At 35.7% G+C, this 21341-nt stretch overlaps 1 protein-coding gene across 6 annotated transcripts in view; it reads left to right on the forward strand.

Annotated features, from left to right (window-relative positions):
• The window catches only part of MYO16 (myosin XVI), a 373785-nt gene that overhangs the window by 281665 nt on the left and 70779 nt on the right, over positions 1-21341 (forward strand). For all 6 annotated transcript variants that reach the window (XM_048957497.1, XM_048957167.1, XM_048957264.1 and 3 more), the window contains exons 24-27: positions 1364-1439; positions 3712-3887; positions 7907-7987; positions 8271-8476. In XM_048957497.1, the coding sequence (XP_048813454.1) occupies positions 1364-1439; positions 3712-3887; positions 7907-7987; positions 8271-8476 (539 nt within the window). The remainder of the gene's footprint in view (positions 1-1363; positions 1440-3711; positions 3888-7906; positions 7988-8270; positions 8477-21341) is intronic.

Consider the following 21341-nt stretch of genomic DNA (forward strand, 5'->3'; position numbering starts at 1 on the left):
GAAGTCTAGCAAGTCCAATCCTTGCTTTTCTTCTACAGACCAGTCAGATAAAAGCTGGGCATCATCATGGTTTGTTGGTGGAATTTAGGTGTGTTGAAGGATTGTAGCCATTAGACTCTGTGTGTCTGCTTCATTTAGCTAAGTGTCCTCAGCTGCAGCTGGAGACTTGCATATCGGGGCTGGCCATCTAATGTACACTCACAGTGGTTGGGAATAAGCTCTTGCTAGAATGGAATGCATCCCCTTGAAAAATAGGGCGGATGAGTCATGATATATAACACCTTTTTCCTGCATATATACAGAAGTCATGTGTGTCTGAGTTGTACTCACCCATACTTACATAAGGTGAGATAAATCCCATCATTTGTAGTTGGTCTAGTTTTCAAAAAAGAACTTTGGTAGCACAGTTGATTTTTAAAATTGTGCCCAAAGTTGATTTAGTATTGGTTGCCCTACCAGCCAAGATGTAAAACATAATCACAGATTATTGATATAAAAATTCTGTTTCACTCTATTATTTTAATCCTTCTGTGTTGTAAAATGTTGTTACTTTAAACAAAATAAGTTTATATTTGGAAAGATGAGAGCAAAGAAATCAGATAATAGTGATGTAAAAGTTTTAACTGGCATTTCAGACTCAGTGTCTGCATTTCAGTCTCAGTGCTATTCTGTATAGTAGGAGCTGTGGTAGGCTCAATATTAAAACAGGCACTTGGACATACATAATTGTTTTGGATGTACCTTCAGGAAGTCTGTCTAGAGCATTGGGTTTTGTTCACTTCAGAGCACCAAACACATACGTTATTTTATCTGCATTCAGATGACAGATGGAGAAACACTTTGACAGTCTGCTCTAGAAATTATGACATCAGTCAGCTGATGTCTTCCAAAGTCCTTATGTACATAGCTGTTAGAAGGGTAAATGGAATTTTTACATAACCTATAGACTGAAGTTGCATCCAGAAGCAGTATAAATGACTAGAGCATGTTGTGATTGTAAACTGGGAGTCAGATTGCTCCAGGAGTGTCTGCTAGGATTGGTGTGAACATGATGGGCTAGGACTGATGCCCTCATCCTGTGGGGAAAGTAATGTTTATGTTATTGTTTTCTATACACTTCTGATTCAGCCTTGCATTGTGAAAGTGTGTTGGAATCAATCTGATGAAATTTCTCAGAGACACTATGTTCAGCAACCAGTTCTTCTGGTTAGTATTGTTATTAAGAAAGGACTGAAAGACATTACCTGGTGCCAGACTTTAACTGTTGAGTGGAAAAAAAAACCCACAGCTTCATTTCTACTGCTGTAATATTTCTAATAGGTGCGGTAATCATTACTAATGATGTCACGATATTTTATTATAGGTTACTTACGAAATTGCTGGTGCAGTAGAAAAAAATAAAGATTCCCTTTCACAGAATCTCATATTTGTAATGAAAAGTAAGTAAATTGTTTTGTGGTTGCTGTTGTTGTTAGAAATGAAGATGTTAAACCTGGACTTTGATTTTCATTTTTTTATGATAGTGCATACATATTTTTATTTCCAATAATGAAAAAAAAGTCATCCTTATCATCACTGCTTGAGTATCGTTTTTAGAAGCAGCATCATCTGGGCATTCTTGTTTTCCGGTGAATAGATACAAATGTTCATTGAAATACATAATTAAATACCTTTCCATGTGCATACTGTATAATTATACCTAATAATGCATCTCCATTTATTAATTAATGATTCATAATTGGATAATTAAAAACCTAATTCATTTAGTTTTTCAGGGAAGAAAAACAACATTTTCCTCAGGGAAATGTCAATAAACCCTGAGATGCTATTTGTCTTTGTTCCAACTAGTGCAGTCTTCCCTTAATATCTTACATATTTGTATTTCTTTCAATAGAAATTGAGATCTTTTGGAAGAAAGATTTGTCTTTCAAATCAGCCGTGCTGTTACCGTATATTTTTTTTTAGCAATTTTACTGTGAAACTAAGCTCTCTGGTAAAATAATTGATGTTTTTCAAAGGCAAATAGTATACATGAAGGATTAGAAAAGAAAGGAAATAATTAATCGTGAATATAATCCTATTGATTATAGTTCCTGTTCTCACTATTGGAATTTATATGATTATCTACCAAATAGCACAATAAGTTTTATCATCAATTTCCAGCGTATTCTACAAGAGAGCATTCTTCCATTCTCTCAAACAGTTTCTTTTTGCATCATCTTTGCTATTTTATTTAATAATCTATGCAGCTGTTAAAAGGGAGGAATTAAGAATTGGATTGCATATAAAATATTTGATTTGCAGCGAGTGAGTATATATAATTAACAAGTCAAATAATAATAAATATAATTAATGGATAAATTCTGAAAGCAGAATATTTAAAAGGATCTAAGTGACTTAAGGGCTACATTCCTTCTTTTTTAAGTGACTTAGGCTTTTGGAACTTGAAACTATTGATTGTCAATGACGTTTTTCCTTTTGTGTCAATCGCATAAGTTATATAGATGTACAACTTAAATGCTTTCTTCTTTTGTTTTTCATTGAATTTAGTTTCCTTACTCAGCTAAAAACCTTTAAATACACTAACAACATTGAAGTCATTTTCATATATATGTTCGAAGGTGGGACATACATGTCCTGTAGATGAACCAGGAGATACTATTAATGCAGGTTTTATCTGTTTTGATTTGAAGGGCAAATTTTAATGTCTTTCCTAATGCTACGTATTACATTTGTCCATATTTAAGAAATGGACTATGTCCACCGATAGTGCTGAAATTTATTCAAGTATCTGCTTTAGTATCTTTCTCATAACTTTATTACTGGTGTTAAGTCAGCAATAATAATCCCCACAGAAAACAAGAACCAAATCTATTATATGTAAACATCTAGTAAATATATCTTTACTCAGCTATTAAATTGTAAACTGAAGATTTCTACATGTTATGCTAAACTTAATGGCATTTTTAATGACCTTTATTCCATTTATTCATTATCCGGAATTATTATGAAACATTCGATCTGTCCTAAGATTCACAGTTTTAGTTTAAAAACATCTCTTGAAAGTAATTTGTTCTGTGCTAGTTATCACACTGCATCAAAAATACGTATGGCATTATTATTTTTTTAATATTTTGATGTGATCAATGTGATTTTGATGCAAAGAAACATGAACTTGCTTGCTATAGTTCTGTCCTTCATCTAGCCTTTTTTTTTTAGTCTATTTCTATGTTATATTTTACATAATTGTTTTTCTTTAGTGCAATGGTTGTCCAGAATTGACTGCTGCCAAGTGCCTTGATCATTTTTAAATGCTACTTGTTAGATAAATAGTGCATCATGTATCTCTTACATTGCTTTAATAGATAGGTATATTAGTAGTCAGTAATGGAACAAAAGTCAAATGTGATTATAACATAAGTAATTAAGTTTGGACAGATCATAGCCTAGGAGGTTTTGTTTTCTGTTCTGTTTTGTTCAGAATAGGACCTAAATAGGTTTAAAAAGAATGTTACTGATGACTAACATTCTCAGATACTGAATGTTTTTTGGTATCTGTCAGTGCATAAAATAATAGTTTTTGGGATGTCCATTCATTTTACATTTATTTTTTTAATTGTCTGTTACTGGATGCATATTTTTCCTTCCTTTATGTGTATGGTTTTTAAACTGTGTTTTATTTTCACACATTAATTTGTTCTTTTTTTCTAGCCAGCGAAAATGTAGTCATCAATCAATTGTTCCAGTCCAAACTGACACAGACTGGATCACTTGTTCCTCCATATCATTCCCTTAAGTTCAAAGGATGTAAAGCAGCACTGCTGAATAAAAAAACATCAGTAGCCTGTGCAGGTGGAGAAACAAAGAAATATGTGGAGCTCAGCAAGGTAGGAATTTATGACTGTTCTGTGGTTTTGTATGAAGATGAACTCTGTAAATTGTTAGTTTATATAGTTACTTGTGTATAAATATTTCAGAGGATTCGAAAACAGATGAAACTTGCGTGTTTCTACAAATCAAACGTGTAAATTTCTGAACTTGCCTCTTTTTCTGCTAGTTAAGTCAGCTGCAAAATTTAAAAAGAATAACAAAGAAACTAAACTTTGGTAGGGTACTAAAAATGTAGTTGTTAATGTCACATGCGACATCTCTCTTTTGAGGAGAAATCACATGGTTTGCAGAGTCCATTCTTGATAAAGGTTTGAAATTCCTCCTTCTAGAAACAAAGTAAGTAGTTTCCTCGATGCACCAGCTGCCTTGCCAGGCTTCTTCAATTGTGCAACTTTATTTTTGGCTTACAGCTGCACAAAGTTGATTCTACCATGGGATTAAGGAGCTTGCTCTCATGTGTCTTTTAGAGGGCTTTATGCAGGCACTTCCACAAAATAGCGATGGGAGTTTCCTCATAGCCTTACTGCTGACAGTACTGTAATTCTTGTCTACTGTTCTTGTCAGTAATCTCAGTGGAAAACAGAAGTTGAAGTGAATGGTGTTGGTTTGAAAATATATTTAGCTAACAGCTGAGGCATCACAAGGTGCATTTAGGTGCCTTTCTACCATAGTAACAGCTTCCTAAAGGAAGTTTCCTAAGCTTTTGAAAAAGATCCTAGTCCCATACATGGAAGGAAGCATGAAAGGCATGTCCAAGTTAGAAACTTAATGAAGCTGAGAGAAACACCATGCAGCTGGGACCTCTGAAACTGAGGCTTTTCACCAGTCCAAAATAGCTTTTAACCAGGAGTTACTCTCTTAAGAGTGAGATAAAGTATTCAAATTCCTTTGGGAAGCACAATAAATTAAGTCAGATCTTCTAGATTCAGTGAGAATGGTTTAAACTATTGGGTGTTAAATGGAAGGTGGTTGAGACCTTCATCCTTCATCTGCCCACAGAGGCAAGGACTGCTTGGTGTCCTGAAGGTGGGCTTTGAGATGAACTATACAAGTAAGACAGTACACAACTTAGTTTGTAGATACTAAATTCGCCTAATTTAAGCTAGGTAGTATGCAGTCCTGGATGACTGAAGCAGGGCATAATATATCTAAGCAGTTCCAGTGCCAACACTACTGCTTTTTTGGAATAGACACCTCATGAAGGAGCTGGAAGTAGGTAAGTGCTTAATTTCTTTTGTGGATCAAGTCCACATCTGTAACTGTCCCGTCTCACATAATTTCTTCCCTTCACCTGCATAGCCTTGAAAATCCACTGTAATAAGCTAAAAATGATGTTATTGTTTTGTTGCTGTTATTCTTATTGTAATTGAAAATGCAATGTAACAGGCATTTTTTCATTAGCTTAGAATTGAAATGACTACATTTTGGAAAATCGTAACTACGGTATTTTTATTGGATTTTATCCTGAGGGAAAAGGCAACAAAGGAAAAAAAGAAAAAAGAAAAAAAAGAAAAAAAAGAGAGGAAGTAAATGGAAGAGGGACATTAAAACAAGAATTATCAACCAGAGGATGTTATTCCTTTTATAGCTGAAATCTGAGACAGATACATATAGTATCCATAATGTGTGTTATAAAATGGTAAAATATAAAATGGTAGGTTTTCATGCTGCTGTGTGTGAGTATTCTAGACTCCTTAATATCCAGGGAAGAGAAGGTCACATCTAGGTCCAGAGGTCACATAGGAGTTTGTTATGATTTCCTTGTCCTTTCAGCTTCTCATCTGCCATCCTAGCAATTTGTTAGGTTATATAATCACAGATTTCTCTGCAGATGGCCATGTATTTACCTACTGTTAGACCTCTCAGATTTGACGGGTGACTTTTTCATTGTTTTGGAACATATTGTCAGAGGTAAGAGAGGGCTACCTCTCTGAACTCAACACTCTTCTTGTAGCAGGATCCAACAGAACAGTGAATCCATCCCAAAATAGACATGAAAGCTGGTAGACCAAAAGCTGGTCATAATTCTGGAGCACAGAAGGACTTGTAGGAATAGGGTTCTTAAGTCTCTGTGATGCATGAAGGCTGTATTTCCTTTTCACATAAAAGAAAAAATATTTTCATTAATACTCTCACAACTCTCTTTTGCTGACATCATCTCTTGCTCCCTAGTTTCTCTGTGATCTTTTCTTAATGTATGGTGCTGCTTTCCTGTCACTTCCTTTGGAAGAGCCAGTGGGCTTCACAGTTCACATAGTGTTAGCTGAGTCATGTGAATCTACGTCGCTATCAAAAGGCCCTTATCATCACTGACTTTTCACTGCTCTTCCTTATGATCACTTTGCTTCATGGACTGTTGAAGAGCTTGTCTGTTGCAAAACTTTTGTTATGCCTTCTGGTTAAAGCTTTTAAATATTGTGCTTGTAAAGAGAGATTTTTAGAAGGCTTTGGCTTCTTAACAGAGATTGAGGAGCTTTTTACATATACATTATTTCTGTAGATTAGAGGTATAATATTTTCCACCTTAAAGCTGTATATTCAAGAGTACAGAGAAGTACAGCTGTGGTGATGTAGTCTTGCTCTTAAGCCATACCTAGACATGTCCAAGGAGATTGAATTAAATTCATTTTTGGTTCTTGCTTTGCTTCCTTTCTTTTCTATCTCTCATACTGAACAAAATGTCTCTTTCCCATGGGAAGTGTATGCAAAACAGGACAGCGGGCAAAAAATTTAGCATCCAGAGCTATTTTCCTGGCTCTTCCACTAACTCAGTTAATGGTCTAGGGCTAGTGACTTAATTTGTTGGGAGAAATGGGTGAGTACAGGGGTAATTTTTAGTTATATTCTTAAAACATTTTGTAAACATTAACTAAGAAATATCATAGTAAGGCTAGTGTTTTTTTTTTTTGTTGTTGTTTTTGTTGTTTTTGTTTTTTGTTTTTTTTTATGAAAAAAACCTGTAGCAAATAGCTCACTTTTCTGTTCTGCCTTTAAAATCTTACTGCATCCTATTAAGTAAGATTTGAAATAATAAAGATCTCCAGAATCTAGCAAAGTGAATAGAGAATTGCTAACGCTGCAATATTTTTAATGGAAATTGGCTGTGGAAGGCCAAACTGTGGAAATAGACCCTTCTTTAAAGCAATAGGAAAATTGCAGGAGTGGGCCAGAATGTGCTGACCTGATTGAAAGTGAGTTTTATGGTATAAGTGGACTCAAGAAAGGCAATAAAAAGAAAAGTTAAAAGCCTTGATACAGACATTTGAATCTAAGATCTTGGCCAAATCGTAGAATGAAGTAGTTTCCCAGTCTTTCTGTAAAAACTTTAACAAAAAAGATAATGGGATATATTTTAGGTTTTTTATTTCCTTTTTTTTTCCCTCAAAGATAGGAAGTAGAACAGTATAAAATAAATTAATTCTCTATTTCCAGTTCTGATGCATGGGAAGGATAACATTAGTTCTAGCATAATATACAGTTACTGATAACTTCTGGCAAACATAGGTGAAAATTACTTTAACAAAAGTTGAACTGCATTCACTCATACAGGAAAAGAAGAGAGCTTTTTTAAAATATTCATATTATTGATTTGCCTTCAACATTTTCTAATTACCCATGCTTGCATTTAGCCACTTAAGCATCTGCCAAAGACATAAGGAAACTTTTCAGAGTTACAGAATTGTAGACATACAGACTGTATGGGATGTTACCTGCACAAGTCCTGCTTCAACAGTAGAATTCCAAGCCGTATGGCTTTGCTCAATTATTCAGAAAAGGAATATTATCTTTACAGTGGTATGCAGCTGCTTCTGAAATCAGAATTTTATTGTTAGTCATACCTCCTCAGGCAGATTTTTATCCTCTTTCCCAATTGTTTCTGAAAACCAAATCATTGTAAATGGCATACTCTTTATGTAAATGTTTGCCTTTGTTATCAAGTTGTGTAACAATGAAAGCAAATTGTTAGTGCCCATCTTGAGTTAAAGATGCCGTTGTGTGCTCTTCTTTCCCACAGCTGTTGAAAAAGAAGGGGACATCCTCATTTCTTCAGAAACTGGAACGAGGGGGCCCAACCACTGTGGCAGTACAACTCAGGGTTAGTAAACATTTTCTGGACAGAAATATTAAAACAAACAAAAAACAAACAAGCAAACAAAAACACAAACCAAAACAACATCAATAACAACAACCAAAAAAGGCAGAATTAGTCTCTACAGATTACAGTGGCAGAAAAAATCATATTCATGAGTAAGCCACTTACATGGCTGTGACATTACTTGTTTTAAAAAGCTACAAGAGCATATGTTTTGTGCAGTTGCCTTTCCTGCACAGTAATGATTGATACCTCTTCTGTGTTGTTTGTTTATTTTTTCCCACAGAAATCACTCACAGATATTATTGGGAAGCTACAGAACTGCACGCCACATTCTATTCATTGTATAAAGCCTAACAACTCCAAGTTGCCGGATACTTTTGACAATTTTTATGTGTCTGCTCAACTGCAGTATATTGGTGTCCTAGACATGGTCAAAATCATACGATACGGATATCCCTTTCGTTTCTCTTTCACAGACTTCTTGTCAAGGTAAATTAAGTTTTATAAAAGCTTTTTCTTACCAACAGTACAAAGCCTTCTGTCATGTTCTGGTAGTGCTTGCAGTGTTGTTTTGTTGATGGGTCTTTCAGATTTCACAGAAAAATCGTATCTGCTAGCTAGGATTGTTACTTTTAAGGGAGGAATGATGAACTTCATGGAAATGCATTTATAAATATCATAAAAAATGTATTCAATGTGAAAAAGACAATTTCATGCAATAGTTTCATTTTTATAATTTATACTACTTACGTGATTTATAAAATTGCATATTGTCCCAAAGTCCCAATTAACAGGAGAAATAGTTTCCTTTTTTCAGTTTATCAGTATAGCTGTCACTGGTTTAGTGTTTGTATTTCACGTGTTAGGATTTGCTTCTGCATGTTTATGAGTGAAAGATGCTCGTACCAGAACTTCATTTTTATTATTGTCAGAAATTAGTGGAAAACTCAGTTTTTATTATTGTTATAATTGACATTTTAAATTAAGGTAGAATGAATGAGAGACTTAGGTCACAGTTTCTGGGTGAAGGCAAACTCTTTCCTCATGCCTGTTTCAGTTTTTTTTTTTTGTTTTTGTTTTGGCTCACTTACGCTCTCTAATACTTCAACAATTGGAAAGCACCGACTTATGCAAAGAATATATGTTATGAAACTTAGTGCACATAGAATCGTATAATGACTTGAGTTGGAAAGGACCTTAAAAACATCCTACTTCTTCTCCTCTGTCATGGGGCCTCTTTTTTGCCCTGATAAAGAGTTCCTCTTCAGTTTTCCCTTAAGCTTCCTTTAAGTACTGGAAGGCCACAATGACATCTTCCTAGAGCCTTCTTTACTCCAGGCTGAACAACCCCAGCTCTCTCAGTCTATTTGCACAGAAGAGATTGTCCAGCCCTCTAATCATTCTCATGGCCCTCTTGGACCTACTCTTGACAACTCTATGTCCTTCTTGTACTGCAAATGGGGGGGTCTCAAGAGCAAAGCAAAGGGGAAGAGTCACCTCCCTCACACTGCTGTGACACTTAGAATTCATGCAACTTTTTCTTCTGCAAGTGCTCATTTGCCAGCTCAAGTTGCTTTTCTATCAACCAAGTCCTGCTTCTCAGGGCTACTCTCACGTGTCTCAGAGATGTGTTCATCCTCTCTGAAAATATTTACTCTCCCTTTGGCTTGTCTCAAGGGGCAAAAGAATTACTGTCCTTGCAGAGGAATACAGAATAATACAGAGGGAAATAATGAAAATAAGCAACTTGCCTCTCTTAATTCAATTATTGATGCACCTCAGTATAATGAAATTTGCCTGTACCTTAATATTATCTTGAATCCTTCCTAAGAAGTTGAAATCTAAATATTTTTTCCTTTATTCTATCATCTGTGTTCAGTGCTTGTCTGTAAATACTAAATACAAGTAAGGGCTCTTGATTTTCATGGACGTTTTCTCTTTTATAGGAGAGAACTTCCTTCACATTTGAGGGATTTTAACAAGCAGTTTGATTTTGTGGCCCCAAGGGAAGGGAGAATAGACCTACGTATGTAAAACTCAAGGCCTGTTAACTTAATATAGATATGACCATTTGAACTACTAGTCCAAGAATGATTTCAGCCAAAGAAACAAAGGTTGCAGTCCCCAGACTGGTGATGGTGAGAAGTTTCCCCATAACTATAAGAATTTCACCTTCAGCATGTGTTGGAGGATTAAATCCTTATGATGGGCTGAGTTGCAGCTGTGTTGTTCAACTGCAAAGTGTACTGTACTGGTGATGCAAGGAAATCTTGTTTTTCTAGTGTTACATGTACTATACAGTTCTCCTGGGTTTACCTGGCCTGAGAAGTAAAGGATATTAATGGGGGTCTAAAAGCACTGTATAAGATCAAAGAGGATTTGTGGCCCAGATCCCAACCTGAATTCCATAGTAACAGTGAATTTCTACCCTTCCTCACCCTCCTGGCAGTTTTCATCCGTTTATGTTTAGAGTCTTCCTTATTGGTAATGTGGTCAGAGTTAAAAAAGCTAATTAATGACAAATTAAAAAACTTTTTTTTTTTTTTAATTAATAAAAAAAGATAGAATGTTTGAATTAGGAGCCTTTGTGGTGAAGGGGAGAAGGGGGAAGAATATCAGAAAGGCTGTGTGGTCTGTCAATTATACAGAGAGAACCATTGCTTTCTTAATTGGATGAATTTGAATAAATTTCTATTAATATTTTGTTAGGGATTAATATGACTAGTCCCATATTTGAATTCTTCTGATAGCTAAGGAAAGACAGGAGCTAAGGAAAGGTCATATTCTGCAAGAGCACTTCTTCCTTGGCTACAAAGCTTAATCATTATTTCTATTGCTGTCCTTTTTAGACTTATGACTTCTCCTTCGGTATTATCAAAGTGAAGCTTGACAGCTGCTAGATGAACCCCTCAATCACCAAGGTTTGCTGATCAGAAGAGAAATCCTGTAGAAATTCTGGTTCTTAAGTGGAAGCTGTGACAGTTACTGTCAATGAATATGTAATAAAAATGGGAATTAATAAGGTCAGATGTTATTAAGTACTGTAAAAACAGGCAGCACCAAGTTAATTGTAAAATGATATATGTTATTTTAGAGGATTTGCCAACTCCAGCTGCAGTGCTTCTGCTGAATTTGCCTGCAGTGTTGGCTCAGTTTCTAAAGCTCTTCGAGTAGAGAGTCAGAAATCAGTCTTTGCCTTAGCTTTAAACTAAAAAGCTTTAAATAGAATGCATTTTGAACTGCTGAGAAAGTTTGCTCTTATCATCAGAGTTAATATCTCTAGGGTCTAGATTTTGAAATTATTTTTAAGAAAGAAAGCAGCAAGAGCAACACTGGAAAGAGTTCAGTTTCCAATTAGCAGCCAAAATTGTGTGCATAGGTAAAATATTCTGAAATATCCTTTTCCTGGAAGAAGGAAAACAATGAAATAATGACAGAAGTAGGAACTGTTCATGCAACTTCCTCAGGGTTCTAATGTTTTCTCAAACTTGTGTACAACTACCAAAACGGGTTGTAATTCAGAGATTGGAGGTGGGAGGCGTTTTCCTGTCCTCTTTCTTCAAATTAACCATGTAGGTCAAGCCTAATGAGTGCCACCCATATGTAGTCAACAGGGAGAACTAAATACTGACAAAGAACAATTCAGCACCATCTCTCTCCAAGTCAAAAAAATGGCTATCCGCAGGTGGCTGTTTCTTTCGAGCATTTAGCGTTTTCTTATCCTACTTAAAATGAAGTTAATACCACCCAGGATAACCAGTCAGAACTCTGGTAGGAACACAGCAATTATTATTATTTTTTTTTTTTTACTGTTCTGTGCAGTGGCAAAAGAAATGCATATTCATTATGTTCTCTACTACAGAATAGAATAAGAGGACTCATAACCGTGTGACACAGGCAGAGCCTGGCTGTACAAGTTTTATATCTAGGACCTAATCTCTTTGCATCAATTAATAAAATGGATTCTGGCTGACTTTTGTGTCATTCACCTCACTTGGTGCTGGAGGAAGACATGTAAAAGCCATTTGGAATATAAATTTTTAACAATACTGATAGTGATCAAGGATCCATCCCGGGTAATGAACTGAGCTTATATTTCTTGTTCAGTGAAGCAGAATGCAGCTGTTCAGGCACGGTAAGGTAAAAAAAGAGGCACAAAGGTTCTCTGTTTCATTCATTGTGAACACTTCTATTTTGGTACCATCCTCTATGACTGTCTCTACCATTAATGTTTTGTAAATTAGATTAAAAATAAAATTGTTTTTTCCTCTTTTTTTCCTCTTTAATGTGGTTCATTAAATTTCTAAGCCATACTCAGTGCTTTGCTTTGCCAGTGCTTTAATTTCCTGAGGCAAGGAACAGTTTATGAACTATCTTCCACCTTAAAAACAAGGTACATGTGTCACACATAGGTCTTGTGTCTAGATCCCTACTTAACAATGGAGACTGCAAGGTCTTGTTCAGGTCCTGAATGAAGACATCTTTGTTAGCCTTTCCTGCCTGTTTGCTGCACTCTTTGAGGACTGTTAGACCCTCCAAAAATCTCTGCCCATTATGTGAACTGCTAGGAAAATTGAAACTTTGATTTAGTAGCTGATGAGTACTGATGAGTTTCTATGACCAAAAAACCCAAAATGTTCAGAAAGCCTGAATAATTGTCTGCTAATTTGATGTTCCTTTTCTTTATTTCAGCATTTTTTTTGTGTTTCCTGGAATTTTATAACTGTCTCTCAGGCTTCCAGCCTGTCTTTTCTGGATTTAACTCTTTCAATTTTGTCTTGATTTTTTTTATGATTGTTTTTTCATTATGCAACTCCTGTTCTGGTTTCAATTGCTGCTCAAGGAAAAAGACAGAAAATTTCATGCTGTCAAGGAGAGCCAAAAGGCTGCATGTAAAGACATCTCTTACAGAAGAAATCAATCTATAGAATAATATGATTTGCCATTTCCAGTTGTTTTATTAAAATGGTTCAAATTGAATCAATATATTCTTTAGTTGCGCCTATGCACATGCAGTCATGTAGCTTATAAACAGTTGCTTATTCTAACTAGGAAAACAGAGTTATGTCAAAGTTTGGAGACATAATACTAGACCTTCTTCCTCATCCTCTTCCTTCCTTCCTTCCTTTATTTATTTATTTATTTATTTAATTTGGGAACTCTTATTTTTTGCTGTGTACAGAATATGTTGAATATCTAAATTGTAACAATTAATCCATGTGGAATCAATTAAAAAAAATCTTAAAGAATATAATGCTTTGAAAATAGAATGCTAATAAGTATTAACATTCTTGTTATTTGTTTTTATTTTTTTTTTCTTTAAAAGTAACTTTAAATTAGATGGCAAAACATCTATCTTAATTGGAAATATTTGGAAAGAACATATGGAACACAATGATATTAGATTCTTACAGTAATATTAGCAGTGAGAGCGAAAAAAGTATTTTTAAAACCTGGTCTAATTACAGTTTTTCCTCATTTTGAGTATGAAGGTTGTAGAGATTATATTTAACCACAGATCGTGAAGTCTGCAGCTCTATTCAAGGCAGCATTCATTGATACCAAAATGCTCTAATAGTGGTCTAGCACAAGATCCAGAATGACTTCAGAGAATGGTTGCTAACTCATCCAGACAGCTAACTTTGCTGAGATTATTCTGAAGAGGAGCCTTTTTTTAACATGAAAGCTTAAGTTCATGGCAATGTCATTGCATTTGTCTAGCAACGTTTGTCCTTCTGCAAATGGCATAAAGCCATTAGGAATAACTATTGCGAACTTTTGATCAAATTTGCAGTGTTGACTGATACAGCATTGCACCAATGTATTGTTTATGTTTGTGGATTTTTTGTAGGACTTATCTTTGCAAATCTGAATTCTCTTTGTTCAGAAGCATTGCAGTGTTCAGTTCTTTCTCTCTGTCTTTTTTTCCTCTGGAGGGTGTAACATCATGACCACTTGTGAACTGAAAAAAAAATGCAGCAAATCATTTCAGAGGCTTGTGAACAAGTTAAGAAGGTTAAGCAGGGCATTAGTGAGAATGCCCACTTTGCAGTCTGCTTATAGGTCATCACACTGAGTGGCCTTTTTAGCTTTATTGTTTGCTATACAGTAATATCAATCAATTTTGTTGTAGAGCAATGCATTGGTATGCACCATGGTAACTTAAATGCTTGCAATGAGAACAAGATACAGTCTACTGCTGTTAAAAAGCAGAATTGCATTAAAGTAGATGTAAGTTGGTACCACTGTATCAATTTATACCAAGCAGGTATCAGCATTGTGTAGATTGCAGCTTTGGACCTAGAGGTGGAAGCTGTATTTCTGATTGATAGAATAAATAGGATGAGCGTTTCTGTTTGTCTTTCTTTTTAAATGCAAGAAAAGATGAGTAAATGAAGTATTTTGAAGCCATCATTTTGAGAGTGCTTTTAACATAAATTCGTAAAAATGGTAATGACTAATTTCTAGTGAAGAATGAAGGTCATCAACAAAGCTTAATGCTGTGATCTTTTTGTCAGTTTTGGTAATTATCAAATTCTATATAGAAGTTGCCTTAATAATTATGCAGAAGTATTAAAGTGTTAAAAAATATGGAGGTCTTTTGGAGGAGACTCATTTTATTCATGTATGGCTAGATGAAAAGTACAAGAAAATTTGATGTCCTAAGTGTAAGAGTCAAACTTTGGCCTTGGGCTTTCAAAAACATATGTCCACAAAGAAATGGAGAAATCCGAAACCTTAATATTTCTGTAAAGATATTTCTGTGAAGTTCGAACACCAATTGCACTACAAAGAAAGGTTTGATTTTATTTATTTACTGTTGTATTATTTTATTACTTTATTTCTTATAAGTACTCCTTGTCCTCAAACCTAACCGCAAATAGACTGTACTTCTAACTGCAATTCAGTGGGGGCATTTAAATGTATCATCTTTGTGCTTTTTTGCCCACCTATCTGATAATGAAGTGCAGTTTGGAATAATTTATGGCAGTCTCAGAATTATGCTAAATTATTAATCTCTTGTTAAATCCTGCTGATGTAAGAGATTGATTGTACTGTAAGAGATGAGCAGAACTGAGAGTCCACTGATGATCTTCCTGGCAAACTGCATGAGGTGGAGTTGGTGTATATCAGCTAGGGATTTGCCTAGATGTGACTCCATATTTGGGACTGTGTTAGAGGTTGTAGGCCATTTGAATTGTACAGTGTGATATTAGTAGTATCTGACTCTCATAATTTGAATGGTGCACTGATGGTGTACTGATGGACAGTCAGCTGAATATGAGCCAGCAGTGTGCACAGGTGGCCAAGAAAGCCAACGGCATCCTGGTTTGTGTCAGGAATGGTGTGGTGAGCAGGACCAGGGAAGTCATCCTGCCCCTGAACTCAGCACTGATGAGGCCTCACCTCAAGTATTGTGTTCAGTTTCGGGCACCTCAGTACAGAAAGGACATTGAGGTGCTGGAGCAGGTCCAAAGAAGGGCAACAAGGCTGGTGAAGGGCTTGGAGAATATGGCCTATGAGGAGACAATGAAGGAACTGGGGCTGTTCAGTCTGGGGAAAAGGAGGCTGACGGGAGACATTATTGCTCTCCTCAAATATCTGAAAGGTGCTTACAGTGAGAGTGGGGTTGATCTCTTCTCACTGGTGACAGTGACAGGATGAGAGGAAGTGGCCTCAAGTTGCTCCAGGATAAGTTACGTTGGATATTGAGAAAAACTTCTTTACAGAAAGGGTTGTTAAGCACTGGAATTGGCTCCCCAGGGAGGTGGTTGAGTCTCCATCCCTGGATGTGTTTAAAAACCGTTTGGATGTGGTGCTCAGGTACATGATTTAGCGGAGGGCTGTTAGAGTTAGGGTAGGATGGTTAGCTTGTGGTTGGACTTGATGTTCTTTAAGGTCTTTCTATAATTCTATGAATGAACTAAGTATCTGTATATGTTAAACATATACTAAACATTAACAGAATACTATGTTTTACCTCATTCACTGGTGTTTTTTTGCAGCTGCTTGACTTCATTTTCTATGCTATTCATCTTTAATACTGAAAATGCAGAAAATAAATTGGTTAATGTTAGGTTTCTTCAGGTGCATATAGGGACTCAACTAATTAGATTAGACTTAGAGTGAAATGAGTACTTCTAGGATATGATTCAAATTGTTCATCTTGGGTTTATTTGGTATTTATTCTAGGTTTATTCACAGGGTCAGTCTGGATCTCATCTACAGCAAGGTACAGAATTAAAGAATTTTAACAGGGCTCCAGCAAAAAAACAGAGAACATATTGAAGTTAAGGCAGAAGCAGCTGTTGAAGCTAAACCATGGTACCACCAGTTCTCCTGGCTGCAGAATAAGCAGTATTGTACATGCTAAACAGCAGTCCTCATGCGACATGTCACAGTCACAAAACAGTTGGTGTTTCTGGGGCTCACTGACACCGTACACAAATGAGTATAAGAGAAAAATTTATCAGACTTCTCAATGGTTGTTGAGGAGTCTAGCTTTGTTATTTAGAAGGAGAAATTTCAGCATTTTCCAGGCATCTTTTAAGCTTTATAATTCAGCCCTCATTTTGTAAAGCAATTGTAATTGGATGTAAATTCTGGTGTCATTTCAGTGAAGTCAGCTGAGTTATTTGTGTTTGTCGTGTACTTAGAGTTCTGCAAGACCGGCATGAACAGGGGTCCCTTGAGTGGTGGGGTATAACTCAGTAATAAAATACACAGATACAGGGAAGTAAAGGTGGTGTGGTCAGTTTTACAGCTGACAGTTTGTAGTTTCTGAATGTGTGGTGTCCAATCTGAAAAATCTTTCAGTTTTATTTATATGTCAGATTGTATTGGAATGTATAAATCTTAGTGGAACTTCCTACATGAAGTTTATTTTTTTCTGCAATAGAGCATATCATATTTTTGCATTTTTTCAAAGAGAATCTTAAGGTATTTTTTTCTCTCCATTCCTGTGTGTATGCTAGGAGTGGGGGTGTTTTCCACCGTTTCTTTTTTTTTTTTTTTCTTATTTAGATTCATTTTCTTGTGCAACTATAAATATAAAAGGACTCCAGCAAACACAATTGTGGCTGAACTGTTCTGGCAGTTCCAGTCATTTTCTTTAACTTAAAGAAATGTTTGTGGATTTTTTAAATGTTTATTTCATTTCCAGATTATATGCCTCTCATGGTACCTCTGGACTGACATGCAGCTTCCACTGCCTGAATTTGACATTTCTCATCCTTTAGAGTTAACTAAACATCTATTAAATCATAAATTAACCCTCCATGTTATCCTTGTAATACTTATGTGTATTTTACATCTGTGAATTTAAAAACTCTTGCTGTTTCTAATCATGCTTCCACAGAATACTAAAATACCACAGTACAAGGTTCCACCTAAAAAAATGGATTATAAAAATAAGTAAAATAATATTTGAGTGCAAATATGAATACTGAAGGTGCTTGAGCCATATCCCAAGAGGATCCCCAAATCTCTGTGCCTAAAACAATAACATGAATTGTTATAACATCAATTGTTAATGTTAAAAATAATGTCAACTGTTTCCAGAACTTTATTGTTTCAATCAAAATAGTTCCTGAGTACTACACAATTTGCTGACAGCCTCTAATGACAAAGATAATGGACATGGATTTATATGTGGTACTTCACTTAAATACCTGCCACAGAAATAAACCTGTTAAAAGAAAATATTATCAACCACTAATCCCTTCAATAATCCTTATATGTTGAAAGCCTTTAAAGGAAATACCTATTAAAATGTTAACTCTACTAAATTAACACAAACAGCTATCTTTAAAATAAACATTTTAAGCAAGTAACTGTGAACACATTAGTTTATGCTAATAGCACTGTGCAGGAACTTTGAATTATCTAATTATGGTGCAAATTGTCACACGGGTAAATTAATTTTGCTGTATAGCTTTAAAATCACTTCTGTGCATTCATTGATTAATTAAATATAACTCTGTGCTTTTGGTCCCTAGAAAAATATAATTAGTTGCTTTTGACTGGTCTGTGTGCTCGTCAAACTTGTATAAATGCAGTCCAACTGCCCCACAGTCAGAAGCCACGGTGACCCTCCTGCTGTTTTTTCTTTCTGTGGTTCTGCAGCTGTTAAATTCTTTCCACTCAACTCAGATATTCATGGCACCCTTTTTCTCCTTAACTGCATCCTGATATTCTTTAGAATTTAATCTTCAGCACAAGAATCTGTAATGAGACCTCCTGAAGCTAGACTTCATAGTCAGACAGAATAATAGTAGGTGGTTAATACTGGAGACATCTGAAAGCAAAAAAAAATCCAGTGCAAGGGATATGTAGATTAGTCAGTGGATGTTTGTGGGGTTTTTTTGTTTTTGTTTTTCTTAGGCCGGTGTTGCAATTATTTAATATCATCGATTACGGAACTATCCCTGCTGTACTCAACAGTAAATGAGAGCAGAATCTGTTCTAGTACTGATACAACAGCCCAAGGGAGCAACCTTCAGATGTCTTGGAAAATGCTGATTTTTCAGCAGTACAATTTGTCTAATTGTTACCCATTGTGAGCCAGAAGAATCCCCATTACCCAGAGTGATACTTCTTCTCCTTGTGTTCAGAGGGCACAACGGAAACTCTCACAGAAGACATATAGGTGGTGATGATCTTTCAGAGTAACTGTTCTGCCTGTATGGTTTAAGCAGGTCCCCAAAACCCTCCTCACAATCTTGATTTACCTCTTCTGAGTTACTAGTAAACCATCTCAGAAGGACTTAGTGTGTTTCTGTTATTTGATTGCACGAAAGAGAAAAAAATAAGCAAAGAAGAAATAAAGAATCGTCGAGATGGAACATCAGTTTTATTCCTCTTTCCCTTAACTCTGATTTTGCATTCTGTTTCTATCTCAGTGTTCTTCCACGTAGACTTGGAATTGCTTTCTTGGCAACCAGAGAGCCAAGGAAGAAGCAGTCCCTCTGGTAACAGGAGACCAAATGGGAAACTGTGCATGCCTAGTTTGGCTGCAGCATTGCAGCTCACAGTCTCATCACCTTTCTGAAAAGGCCTTGTGTATTTTTCCTTAAAAGTCTGTGCCATGATTCATTTTGCTTTACACAACCTATTTGCAGGTTTTCAGTCTTTCAAAAATTGAGACAAGAGCCAGACCCAAGCACATCCTTTTCGGAAGACCGTTTTAAAGTCCTTTCTTAATTTCTCCTCTCTTGTAATATCACATCCATGACTGTTCAGATCTGTCAGCAGTAATGGCCTTGTCCTGTGCTCTTTGAAGAATGACTTTCTATCCTAACCTGCCTAGCACTGGCCTGCTGGTGAGGCCCAGCCATGAATTTCCTGGAAGACATGTGTGCAAAACTATGGTAATCACCAAAGGCCTTGCCTTGTGGGGTTGTGATCTTAAAAAAAGTCATCTTATGTTTCCTTATAGCATGAGCAGCCAGGTGTTGTTCAGACTCACAGGGCAGGTTTTTTCTCTGAGGTAGGAAACAGCAGAAATTTACCTGTCTGTTCAGTCATGTTTAGACTCCAGCTCCCAGAAATTCCTTTGCTCTGATCTCTATATTTTTTATTTTGATTTTTTTTGAAAGAGCATAGCGTTTGATTTTCTATCATTTTAGATGTTTGAGTTTTGCAGGACTTTTGTTATTGGTGCCCTTTTTTCACATGGCAGTGTCTGTGGAGAAGGGAAACTGGTTTCACTACACCACTATTGTATCATCTCTGTTATACAGAATCAAATTAGGAGTCTGATAACATTAAGTTTGTTCTGTAGTCAGTATGTTGTACATACAGGGAAGCATTTTCCTGCTCTGTGTGTGTTTCTAAGGAGTGCCAAAGCATGAAAAGGAAGTTAGCTGTGGAGAAGGCTTTTATATCTGGAGGTAAATGTAAACCTATATATATAGAATTGAAGGTATAGAATTGAAGGTGTTTGTGTTACAAGAATGATAGTCTGTTCAATTTCTGATTCAGTGACAGTTTTTGCTACTTCTTTAAATAGATACATTTTTTACATTGTTTTATCTAGATTGAATGGGAATGTCAGCTTTAAGTAAGATGATGCGGAAGTATTGTAATGCAAATCTTTAGCAGGTGTTGTGAATTCACTTTTCATTTGCATAGCCGAATCCACTAATCTCAAGAGCTGAACAGTCTGTTTATTATTCTGCTGTCTGAGATGAGGAAACCCTTGCTTAATTACGTGAAGTATATGAATAAATATTCTAGGATTAAGACATATATCTTCATTATTTCTTCTCTCCAGAAAGTTATATTTGGACATCTAGAAAAGATTGAGGATGACAAAACCTAATGCAAAAAAAACCCATAACATTTAGGAAATTAAAAAAATCTTTGTAAGTCATTTGTCTGTCACCCCTCCCAAAGTAGTTTTTTTATATGAGATTTTAATTTTATATATTATTTAGTCTAAATTAAAATATTCCAGATGGATTTTTCCTGCACAAGGTTACTCTGATTCAGTGAATTTCGTGGCCCAGATCCTCCGTCAAAAGTCTGTGCTGAGCCAAACTCAGCACTGAGACAAATGGCTGACCCACATGTAGGTCACCGTAAAATGTTGCCCTGCAGATTTTCTGAGTCATTTCCATTTCTGTTTCCTGGTCCTTAATGTAGCTATTTTTTCTCAGTTACATACCATTTATGTCACCTGAGTATATTTTCCCTTTTCCATAGGTATGTTATACATGGTTGTCTGCCATTATGTAAGGAATGAAATTTTAATCATTGAAGGAAGAAATCAGAATATCTCATCACTTGAAAAGTTTCTGGTATCTGGTGGCATTATTAAAAACTCCATAATTAAACTATTGTAACTGGGCAGTTTGCTGTAAGGTCACTAGTAGCGCTATTGCTTTCCAGATTTCTTTCTGCCTACAAATGTCTATCAGGTCAACCCAGAGAAAATAAAACTGCTCGCATTTTTTTCCAGAATAACTTAAATTGTAATGTCTTTCTTAGTTGTAGTTGGTCTTCACATCTAGCGATTTGGTCCTGGGTTGCTTTATAGGTTGTTGCACACTGTTGTACTAGTGCAGTAGGCAGCTACTGTAGAGTTTTGGTGTATTGCCATGTATACTTCTTCATCGTTTCATACCTGTCAGGCAAATTGCACTTCATGCATGTATTTTCATGTCCACACCAATTTGGATTATCTCTGTAAGTATGCATGAAGCAGACTCAATCCAAAAATGGTTCTTTCACATAGAGGTGAAACTTATAGCCCTTTTATACTTCTATTAAAAAAAAAGCTACAAATGCGATCTATTTTGTCTACTCTAATCTGTTCTTTATGAATTTATCTTTCTCTTCATTCCATTCTTGG

The sequence above is a fragment of the Lagopus muta genome, chromosome 1 (genome assembly GCF_023343835.1).
Source record: "Lagopus muta isolate bLagMut1 chromosome 1, bLagMut1 primary, whole genome shotgun sequence".
NCBI lineage: Eukaryota > Metazoa > Chordata > Aves > Galliformes > Phasianidae > Lagopus > Lagopus muta.